This window comes from Scyliorhinus torazame, chromosome 8, assembly GCF_047496885.1.
Source record: "Scyliorhinus torazame isolate Kashiwa2021f chromosome 8, sScyTor2.1, whole genome shotgun sequence".
Classification (NCBI taxonomy): domain Eukaryota; kingdom Metazoa; phylum Chordata; class Chondrichthyes; order Carcharhiniformes; family Scyliorhinidae; genus Scyliorhinus; species Scyliorhinus torazame.
Window position 1 is genome coordinate 261,374,354 of NC_092714.1, and position 12,119 is coordinate 261,386,472.

The window sequence follows — 12,119 nt, forward strand, 5'->3', positions numbered from 1 at the left end:
AACTCGTTCACAATTATCCTTTCAGGAAGGAAGCTTGCTGCCCTTACCCAGTCTGGCCTCGACTTCACTCCGAACCTGCTCCAATGCGATTGACTCTTAACTGCTCTTTGGAACAAGCCTAGCAATCCACTCCATTGTATCAAAACTGTTCATGCCCCATAGGCTGCAGCGGTTTGCGAAGCTGGACCACCACCATGCCTCGGATGGGTACTGAATGTTGGCATTGTCCGTGATGCCCACAGGAGTCTGTTGCATTAACAGAATGAACTTGTTAATTTTAGTAGAATGTAATGAGGCACTGAGTAGTGAGAGCAGCCTTGAGTTGGAACAGGGTTTCTCAAACTGGTCATAAGTTATAAGTTCATAAGTTATAGGAGCAGAATTAGGCCATTTGGCCCATCGAGTCTGCTCCTCCATTCGATCATGGCTGATCTCATCCTGGCCTTAACTCCACCGTCCTGCCCGTTCTCCATAACCCTTCAACCCATTACCAATTAAAATTCTGTCTAACTTCTCAAATTTACTCACTGTCCCAGCACCCACTGCACTCAGGGGTAGCGAATTCCATAGATTCACAACCCTTTGGGAGAAGTAGTTTCTCCTCATTCCTGTTTTAAATTTGCTACCTCTTATACTAAGCCTACGACCTCTCGTTCTAGAATGTCCCATAAAAGGAAACATCCGTTCCATGTTTACTTTATCCATACCGTTTATCATCTTGTATCCTTCAATTTGATCTCCTTCCATCCTTCTAAACTCTAGAGAGCGTAGGCCTAAACTGTTCAATCTCTTTTCATACATCAAACCCCTCATAATAATAATATAATCTTTATTCTCACAAGTAGGTTTACATTAACATCGCAATGAAGTTACTGTGAAAAGCCCCCTAGTCGCCACATTCCGCCGCCTGTTCAGGTACACAGGGAGAATTCAGAATGTCCAGTTCACCTAACAGCATGTCTTTCAGGACTTGTGGGAGGAAACCGGAGCACCCGGAGGAAACCCACGCAGACATGGGGAAAAGGTGCAGACTCCGCACAGACAGTGACCCAAGCCGGGAATCAAACCTGGGACCCTGGAGCTGTGAAGCAACAGTGCTAACCACTGTGCTCATCTCTGGAATCAATCTAGTGAACTTCCTCTGAACTGCCTCCAATGCCATTACATCGTTCCTCAAATAAGGGGATCAAAACTGCACGATACTCCAGGTGCGGCCTCACCAATGCCTTGTATAGTTGCAACAACACTTTCTTACCTTTATACTCTATTCCTTTAGATATGTATGCCAACATTTTATTTGTTTTCTTTATTACCTGCAGGCAAGTTTTCATGACACCAAGTGGGGCTGTGAGGTGAAAGTCTGGGGTGGCAAGCTCTGAGCCAGCAATGCTGCTGTGGGGCTTAGTAGGAGCATTAACAACTGCGAGGCCCCTTTAAATCCTCCTGTTTATAAAAAATGGTTAGCGTGATCTGGCTGACCGTTTTCTTTTCTTGAGGTTTGATTCCTGGTCCAAAAAGCCATTGGAAAAAGTAGGCGCTTTTTATTCGAGAATCCTACAGCTTAAACAGTCGCAGCTTAACCAGCCCCCCCGCCCCCCCCCCCCCCCCCCCGCTCTCTCGGCTCCCGACTGTACCCCCTGGTCACCTGGCTCTCTGGCTGCGGGTCACAGCAATATCCAAACTTCAAAATTGGATTTAAAATTTTAGGAAGCATCGGGAGGGCCTGGCTCTGTTTGTGCTTGGCTTGTGTTGTAAATTCAGCCTAGTTACAGGCAGAGACAATAAGGGCTGCACTGTGGTTAGAGGTTGCTGTGTTACATGCAATGCTGACAATTACGCAGCAGTCTAAATATCGTCATGCAAGGAGTGACAGTTGTGTTTCCTGACTACTTGTTAGAGAACTATCTCTCGCACTATTCCCCTTTTGTAGGGAGGTGTTTGAGTCTTGTCCACCAATTCTTAAATCATGAGATCTAAATACAGAGATTGACAGTAACATGCAGATCTGTAAAGAGAAAGGCCAGGTGAGCTTGTTAACAATGGATCCAATTTTGACAGATCAGGGTCTTTATCCCAGACATAAAAATAAAGTCCGTTTTACCCTTCACCCCAGAGCTTGTTGACCTACACAGGCTCCCATCCCCAAACACGCTGACTTTAAAATTCTCATCCTAGTATTCAGATTCCTTGTGTGGTCTCGTGCCTATTTTTCTCTTCCTTGAGCTCCAAGAACTGATTTGCAATCCATCCATTCTGGCTTTTGCTCGTCCCCCATTCACTTTGCCTCAACATTGATGGCCATGTCTTCAGCTGGATAGCTCTGGAATTCCCTCCCTAAATCTCCGCAGTGCTTCACTTCTCCCTTTGGGACACTCGCTCATAGGTTATTCGCTCACCTATCCAAATACCTCTTCCTCTGGCCTGCTGTTTTGTTTATTTTATTATGTGTGCACGAAGCACTGTGGGATGTTTAGGACATTTAAGGTGCTATATAAATGCACGTTGTTAATATTTATGTGCACACCTTCCATCAGAACTATGTTTACACAATATCTGTCTTTTCCCGACACACATCAATGGAACAACTTGGTGGTTCCAGCATTTTTGCTTTTATTTTTCCATTTTTCTGGCGTTTCTAGTGTTCTTTGAATCTTGCTTTATTTGTTGATTTCTACTCCATTCTGAACATTTCGGTGTCCCACGCAGTGACCCCAATTGATCTTTTACATTTATTTCTCTTTTGTTTTTTAAAAAAAAAAGTCAACCAGCTATGCACCGTTTAGCCTGTTCCCGTCACCAGTACCGAAGAAACTGTTCACAGAGGCATATGAGGTCCAACAAGACTTTAACATGTTGGTTGACAGAATAAGCCAAGACTCTGAATTTTTAACCAAAGCACTGGCAAGGTAAGGCAATTGTACAAAGAACACGGTTGTGCTCATTAACTTTCACAGTTTGTTTCTTGTTTTGAGCTGTTTTTTCTCCAAATAAGGGGCAATTTAACATGGCCAATCCACCTACCCTGCACATCTTTGGGTTCTGGGGGATGAGACCCACACAGACATGGGGAGAGTGTGCAAACTCACATGGACAGTGACCCGGGAGCTGCTTTTTTAAAACAAAAAAAGTCCTTAATGATTAACGTCACGGATATAATGCGGCCAGTGTGCACTCTTGGCATCGGGAGTTCTGTTTTGTACTGGGACCAATATTGCGTTGTGTAACCCAATTGGGCTACACCCTTTCCCTTCCCAAACGTCCCTCCGGCTCCCCACTTCCTTCCCGCTCTCTGCCTCTCTCCTTGCCGCTCCCCTCCTTCCATCACTCCCGTCAAATCCCTCCCTCTCATTGCTTACCCTTCCCAGACTTGTCGCCCTCCGACACCCTCCTTCCTGCTCGCCACCTCCCTTGTTGCGAGGATTCGGGAGAGAAGGTAAGTAGAAAGAGTTGGCATATTTTATATATTTAAAAAATAATTTTATTTACAAATATAGGAATTTAGGAATACATGGGGTGGAATTCTCTGATAATGGGTCCCCACACCCGCAAGAACGGGCGCGAATCACTCTGGATTTTTTTCTAGAAAGTCCAGAGTGATTCTCCGTTTTGAAGGGGGCTTACAGAGCCCCGGAGTAGTCCACGCAGCTCCGGTTGCCAATACGGGGCCCTGCACTTCCGGCCGCGGGTCCGCGCAACATGGCGGACCCACGCAGCGGGCCGACCCCCACAATATAGCGTCTCCCCCCCAAGATTGCACGCGCCTGCGATCGGTGGCCCCCGATCGCGAGCCTGGCCGTCCTGGAGGCCCCCCCCCCCCCCCCGGTGACTGATCCCCCTCGCCCCTCCCCACCTGTGTCCGCAGCCAGCACTCTGAGTGCCTGCCGGGTGGAACCATGAGTGAACCACTCCGGCAGGAAATCGGCAGTTGTCAGCGGAGAATCGCCGCGGGGGCTTCTTTCAATGGCCGGCGCCGCGTCGACTGCACACGCGGGACTGCCGCCAATTCTCCGGTCCGCGGGAAGGCGTCGGGCCTGATCGCGGGTCCGACACCCCATTCTCCGCCCCCCGTACCGAGCGCGATTTCGGCACGGAGGCTCGGAGAATTCCGCCCATGGAATTTCAACCTAGCGTGTCACGTTTTAATGTTTTCTTCTCTGATGAAAAGGGTCCTTCATAAACTCATTGTAACTTTCTCATTGGTTATAATGCGAGAACCTGATTCATTTCAGATTGTTTTATTTAAAGTTGCACTTTTCAGAAGCACAACTGTCAAGTGAAGAATCACGACTGAAAAGTGTGTGAAGTAGTTCTTTTCTTTTTCTGTTTTATATCGAACCCCTCTTCTGAGCACAATTTTCAGAATCTCCTTTCTCTTGACAAAGACAAAATGATGGTGCAAGTATTGGGTGATTCTGAGCTGCCAGTGGGAAATGCGGAGCCCGTTGCAAATTGCAATGGTTTCAGACCAAACAGCTTTGCAATGTAGCAAGGATGGACCATCCTTGGATGAAATGCGTCTCTAATAGTTTCCTCACCAGCCACGGTTACCGCTTTATTCCCCAAATGGTTCCGAGACGAAATAATTCAGCGTGAGTTATGGGAGAAATTATCCGAACTAATTCTGTCTTCCAAAAGAACATAGAAAGTTAAGGAGTGATTTTGTTTGAGGATTTTAGGATTTTGAATGGAATTGGCAAGATAGATTTTTTCCTTTAAATCCTGTTGGTAGATGAAGAGCTTGCAACAACCTGAAATCAGTGCATTCAGCCAAGAGATTAGGAAATATTGCTTCACACAAAGTATAGTAGAAGTGTATTTCACAAACAGCAGTCGATATTAACTCAATTAATAATTGAACACCCGTGATCGACCGGTTTTTACTAGGCAAGGAACAAAGGACTACAAAAATGTAGGTCGATGGAAATTAAATGCGGGGCAGTGGACCAGCCTTGAGGGGCTGGATGTCCGACGCTTAGAATCATAGAATACCTTGCAGAATGAGACCATTCAGCCCATCGAGTCTGCACCAACCCTCTGAAAGAGCACCCACTCAGGCCCACTTATCCACCCTATCCCTGTAACCCAACTAACCGTTGGACATTAAAGGGCAATTCATCATGGCCAATTCACCTAACCTGCACGCCGTTGGACTGGGGAGGAAACCGGAGCACTGGCAGGGAATCCATGCTGACACTGGGAGAATGTGCAAACTCCACATAGTCGCCCAGGGTCGGAATAGAACCCGGGTCCCTGGTGCGGTGAGGCAGCAGTACTAACACCGCTCCACCGTGCCATCTCGTTCCTAATGAGACTCTTGATTTACCACAGGCTGATTTACTTAGCGCCTTAAAGAGACGGGTCAGCCTAAGTAAAACTCCTTTCGAGCAGAGGAATTTATGCTTAAATATAAGAAATCTGCTAGAAATGTGCATGTTAAAAATACATTTTAAAAATCTGTCAATTCTTTCAGTGCTTTGTTATAAAGAATTATGTCAGTATAACTGGATTAGCCAGCTGTTGGTCTACCAGCAAGCCACAGTATTGAGACCATGGTAACACATCTCCAAGTCATATATTGTGGTTTGACCTATCCGGATGATTGAGCTGCTGAAGCAGTCTTTGATTTTAAGCTTTCCACTTTGAGACTGTTAATTCTTGGCTTCTGTCGCAGTTACAGTACAACGGTTAGTCTCAACAACACTGAGGGAGGGATGGACATCCGTTCTTCATTATTAGCCGGTGACCTGTGCTAAGTTGATCGTTCATTTCAGAAACAAGAGCGCCCTAATGCATGATGCAACATGCTTTTATAAAACAATATTCTCCAGCTTGCCCTGAGCACCATATCAGGAGATTTGCTCGAATATGAAGCGCCCTTTGCTTTTATTGTGATGCGTCTCATGTCCTCGTTTCAGAAGAGTAGTCACTGCAGTAATGTACAAAACAAATGTGCTCACGTCAATAAGGTTGGGATAATGGTGATAATGACCAGATAATCTATTTTGTTGATGTTGATGGAGGGATAAATATTGGCCAGGACAATAGGGATAATTCCCTAGCTCTTGAAATAGTGCCATACATCTTTTAATTTCACCTGAGAGAGCAGATGGGACCTTGGTTTTGCAACACCCTGAGCAATGCAGCACTAGCTCAGTATTGTTTGGAGTGTAAACCCAGATTTCTGGGCTCAAGTCCTGAGAAGCGACATTCTTCTGAGTAGAGGCGTGAGTGCCACCAACAGAGCCACAGCTGGTGCCTGTATGAATTTGTTTGAATTCAGACCCTTCAATTAATGTATTGAAGATGTCAGTGCAGCCTCCCTTTTGGCAGAGTATTTATGTGGCTGTGTTCCGAATGTGCAGTGTGTCTCCTTCAGGCTTTTCTGCTGTCTTGTTCAATAATTCTTCTCTGCTATCTCACTTGCAGCACCGTACAAGTGGATGAATTTACTGCTGGCCTCTTCAGCATCTACAAGCAGGTGCTCGAAGAAGGTATCACCCAGGTAGTGAACTTGTTTTATCCTAATGGGGGCAGACGGGGAAATTGAATAATTTTAAAAGTAAGTGATTGTTCTATTTTCCTCAGGACTTTGGATTTTAAACAGCAGTGCAATGGTAGTTGTCTGAATGCAAAGTCCTCTTGAACAGTGGGAAACCTTTTGCAGTGTATTTTGTAGAATTTGACCGTGGGACACGTGTGGAGAGGATTGTGAGCTCCGTCACCCCCAAATCACCGGCAGCATTGGGAACAATTTGACTGAGGAATTAAAAGTTATTGGGCAAAATGTGTGCTGGTGCAATGTGAAAACCTATTGGCTATACATGTGACGTTTTAAGTCCGTATTAAACATATCTTGAACATGTGTCATTTTGCCCATATGTCATTTTTCCCATGCAATTTCTCTGCGATTTAACACCCACGGCTGGGCAGCTCTGGGCACCACACTTCAAGAAGGATACATTGGCCTTGGAGGGAGTGCAACGTAGTTTTACAAAAATGATACCTGAACTACAGGGGTTAAGTTACGAGGAGAGGTTATATGCATATTTTCGGTAGAATGTAGGAGGTTAAGGGATGATCTGATCCAAGTCTTCAAGATATTAATGGGGGGGGCAGCACGGTGGCGCAGTGGTTAGCACTGCTGCCTCATGGCTCTGAGGTCCCAGGTTCGATCCCGGATCTGGGTCACTGTCCGTGTGGAGTTTGCACATTCTCCCCATGTTTGTATCGGTTTCGTCCCCACAACCCAAAGATGTGCGAGGGTAGGTGGATTGGCCACGCTAAATTGCCCCTTAATTGGAAAAAGTTAATTGGGTACTTTAAATTTATTTTTAAAAAGATATTAATGGGGAAAGGCAAGGTAGATAATCTATTGACACTGGTTGGAGATTCATAGTCTAAAAATTAGGGCCCGACTGTTCAGGGGAGATGTTAGGAAGTATTTCTTCATGCAAAGGGTGGTAGACGTGGTAAAACTCACTCACAAACAGCAGTTGAAGCTAGAACAGTTAATTTTAAATGTGAGATTTTTGTTCAGCAAAGCTATTAAGGCGTATGCGCCAAAGGCAGGTGTATGAAGTTAGGCCACAGAGCAGCCAGTACGGCTGCTTGATGCACTGATTTAAAAAAAAAAAATTTAGAGTGCGCAATTCATTTTTTCCAATTAAGGGGGAATTTAGCGTGGCCAATCCACCTAGCCTGAACATCTTCGGGTTGTGGAGGCGAAATCCACGTAAACGTGGGGAGAATGTGCAAACTCCACACGGACAGTGACCCAGAGCCGGGATCGAACCTGGGACCTCGGCGCCGTGAGGCAACAGGGCTAACCCACTGCGCCACCGTGCTGCCGTTGCTTGATGCACTAATGTAGGATGGGCAGGCAGAGACCATTCAGCCCCTCAAGCCTATTCCATAGCCATTCGATTTCACTAGGGCTGAGCTTTGTTCTTGGCATCTGTTTGCCACTGTTCTGGAACCCTCAACTGACCATTGTGAAACTGATAGATTTACATACAAACATAGAAATAGTTAAAAATAGAAGCAGGAGGAGGACATTCGGCCCTTCGAGCCTGCTCCACCATTCATTATGAACGTGGCTGACCATCCAGTTCAATGCTCTGATCTCCCCCACCCCCCATATTCTTGAAATTATACAACATTTTGGCCTCAACTAAGTTCTGCGGTTGCAAATTCCACAAATTCACCAGCCTTGTCACCTCAGTCCTTTGTATCATCTGCAAATTTGGAGATAATATATTTAGTTAGCTCGACCATATCATGAATATATAATGTGAACAGTTGAGGTCCTGGCACAGATCCTTGAGTTACCCCACTAGTCCTTGCCTGCCAATCAGAAAAAGGCCCATTTATCCCAACTTTTTGCTTCCTGTCCTCTAACGAGCTTTCTGTCCATCTCAATCCCATGCGCTTTAACTTTACATATTAATCTGCTATGTGAGACCTTGTCGGAGGGCTTCTGAAAATTTAAATAAACCACATCCACCGCTTCTCCCTGGTTAACTCTACTTGTTACATCTTCAGTTGCACACCCCACCCCTCAGCAGGTTTTGCAGGAAGTGAGTTCCAGTTTGTGTGACCTCTGCGAGGGTGGATAAGATTCGGTGCGTCATGAGGGACAAAAATGTAGATCTTCAAATTCTTGAAGAGTTGGATACTACTTAAGATCTTTGCAAACATGAATTTAAAGAAGGGAGCGTTTTGTGTTAAAAGTGCCCCACCTCTTGCTTTTGTTCTTTAAATCAACTGAGATTTGTTTTCCCCTTTCCCTGTTTCTACTTCAGACTATTACTTTAGGGATAAACAGATCTGACTACATGTTTGACAGAGGACAAGATCACAGCACTTCCTTGAAACAAATAGAAATTAATACCATCGCTGCTAGTTATGCAGGGCTGGCTGAGCGGGTCCCAGATGTTCATCGGTAAGAGCTGAAGGAGTGATTTTGACAGATTAATTGAATCTGACCTTTCCTTTGATAGATGCAAATAATTGCCTGCCATCTGCAGTAGGAGGCGGCTCATGGAGTGCCAATAACAGCATGACCATTAGGGCTAAATGGACTGATTCTGTGCTGCACTAATTCTGTAATGTAATTTATTTTTGTGTGTAGATGTATGTGTAATATATAGTATTGGGGTTAACTTTCCAGTGTAACATCTCCGGGCTAGACCTCCGCAGACTGGGATTACACTGGGATCAGTTGTGTCAGCAACATCCTCAGAGTCTAGTCGAGCATTGACCTAGAAAAGAGAGACTGGGTTAAATATAATTTAACGCCGGCAGCTAAACAGAAGACTAGACCAAAGAGATCAGACAGCCTGTCATCAATGCCTATTGCATTCATGACTGTTGCTGGAAACCCTTTAGAATCAGAGAATGAGACCATTCAGCCCATCGTACCTCTACTGTCTCCTTGAAAGAACAATCCAATTAGTTCCACTTCCATGCCCTTTCCCCGTTGCTCTGAAAATGATTCCTTTTCAAATATTCATCTAGTTCCCCATTGAAATTATTATTTACTCTGTTCCCACTATCCTTTCAGGCACTGCATTCCAACTGGCTGCATTAAAAACATTGTCTCACCTTGCTCCTAGTCCTTGTGCCAATTATTTTCAATCTGTCGTCACCTGCCAGTGAAAATGGCTTCTGTAAGACCATAGGAACCCATCGAGCCTGCTCCACCATTCAATCATGGCTGATATTTTTCTCGTCCCATTCTCCCTATCTATTCTTGTTAAAACTCCTAATTTCTGAATACGTCTATTAATCTCCCTTTAACCGTCTCTGCTCTTTAACCTTCTCTGCTCTTGATAGTAATCAGGCTTCTCCAACCTCTCCACATAACTGAAGTTGGTCGTTCCTGCCACCATTTTGGGAACCCTACCCTGCAACCCTTTCAAGAGATTAATCTCCTTTCTTGAGTATGGCTTGTGTTGGCCACAATACCCTAGCTGATGGTTAACCAGTGATAGGTTTATTATAATGTCCTTGTGTTTTGTGCTCAATCCACTATTTATAAAGCTTGCTTATCTTGACAACCTCACCAACCTGTCCTTCAAAGATTTGTGTGCGTGAATGCACATGCTTTAAAATTAGACCTTTTAAGGGTTACCTAGTTTTTAAACAAGTTGACAAAGCAGTGGACATTTATGGCGTGTCTTTTTCTGATGTTTCATGCAGGCATGTCCTTAACTTCTGGGGAAAATCTGACGAAGCAGCTAAGATCTTGACTAACAATGCAGTAAAAGGCATTGCTGAAGGAATTGCGAAAGCTTGGCAACTGTATGGGTCACCAGAGTGAGTAACGTTTGAACTCGAGGTCAGACTGGTAACTAGTCTCGTGGAATGAAATGAAAATCGCTTATTGTCACAAGTAGGCTTCAAATGAAGTTACTGTGAAAAGCCCCTAGTCGCCACATTCCGGCGCCTGTTCGGGGAGGCTGTTACGGGAATTGAACCGTGCTGCTGGCCTGCCTTGGTCTGCTTTCAAAGCCAGCGATTTAGTCCTGTGCTAAACAGCCCCTAATGGGTGGAGGAGAAAGACACTTGAATCTAGAAGCAGTAAATTTGATCAACTCATGGCTGTCAAATCTTGTGTTGGCCGCCTGCGTCTTTCAGATGTATGTTTGTTCTAATTTTCTCCTCAAAGCTTTGCCTCTTGGGTGGCACGGTGGCGCAGTGGCTAGTGCTGCTGCCTCATGGCGCTGAGGACCCGGGTCACTGTCCGTTTGGAGTTTTCAAATTCTTCCCGTGCCTGCGTGGGTCTCACCCCCACAACACAAAAAGACGTGCAGGGTAGGTGGATTGGCCATGCCAAATTGCCCCTTAATTGGAAAAAAATAATTGGGTACTCCAAATTTAAAAAAAAAAAAAGCTTTGCCTCTTGCTTGAGTTTGGTTCCATGCGTGTTTCTGGCTCTCGGTGCCTTGTCCAGTATCCAATTCTGGTGTCGATCTAGACAACCTGTCAGGAGAATATTCAATCCTGGAAGCTGTTATTCGAGCCTAATTTTAGGATCACCCACTCTGGTATTACTGATGTCAGTCAAGGCTCAGTCAGTAGCAGGGCAGTCGACCGGGCACCACGGAAGCATTGTGGTTAGCACAGTTGCTTCACAGCTTCAGGTTTGATTCCCGGCTGGGTCACTGTCGTGGAATCTGCACCTTCTCCCCGTGTCTGCGTGGGTTTCTTCCGGGTGCTCCGGTTTCCTCCCACAGTCCAAAGATGTGCAGCTTAGGTGGATTGGCCATGATAAATTGCCCTTAGTGTCTGTAAAATGTTAAGTGGGGGTTACTGGGTTACGGGGATAGGGTAGATACGTGGGTTTCAGTAGGGTGCTCTTTGTAAGGTCAGGTGCAGACTCGATGGGCCGAATGGCCTCCTTCTGCACTGTAAATTCTATGAGAAGCATTCTCGCCTCCAAGTCAAAAGGTAGTTCAAGTCCCACTCGGGTGACTTGAGCAGCAAACTTGCAGTGCTTTTTATCCACTTTTCCAATTTCAGCGGGAGCACAGCATTATAGGGTTCATAGAATTTACAGTGCAGAAGGAGGCCATTCAGCCCATCAAGTCTGCACCAGCCCTTGGAAAGGGCACCCAAATTAAACCCACACCTCCACCCTAGCCCCATAAACCAGGGGCAGGATTCTCCCCTACCCAGGGGGTTCCGGCGTAATGGAATGGCGGGAACCACTCCGGCGTCGGGCCTCCCCAAAGGTGCAGAGACTGGGGCCAAGCCCTCACCTTGAGGGGCTAGGCCCGCGCCGGAATGGTTTGCGCTCCACCGGCTGGCGGGAAAGGCCTTTGGCACCACGCCAGCCGGAGCCGAAAGGTCTACGCCGGGCGACGCGGGTCGGCGCATGCGCGGGAGCATCAGCGGCTGCTGACGTCATCCCCGCGCATGCGCCGGGGAGGAGGTCCCTTCCGCCTCTGCCATAGTGAAGACCATGGCGAAGGCGTAAGAAAAAGAGTGCCCCCACGACACAGGCCCGACCGCGGATCGGGGGGTCCCGATCGCGGGCCAGGCCACCGTGGGGACACCTCCCGGGGCCAGATCGCCCCGCGCCACCCCCCCCCAAGGACCCCGGAGCCTGCCCGCGC

At 46.5% G+C, this 12,119-nt stretch overlaps 1 protein-coding gene across 1 annotated transcript in view; it reads left to right on the plus strand.

The window, feature by feature from the left end:
• Positions 1-12,119, plus strand: part of LOC140428582 (glutathione synthetase-like) — a 60,564-nt gene that overhangs the window by 18,831 nt on the left and 29,614 nt on the right. Inside the window, exons 3-6 of the mRNA XM_072515220.1 lie at positions 2,761-2,906; positions 6,427-6,502; positions 8,802-8,941; positions 10,201-10,317. Coding sequence (XP_072371321.1) covers positions 2,761-2,906; positions 6,427-6,502; positions 8,802-8,941; positions 10,201-10,317 — 479 coding nt within the window. The remainder of the gene's footprint in view (positions 1-2,760; positions 2,907-6,426; positions 6,503-8,801; positions 8,942-10,200; positions 10,318-12,119) is intronic.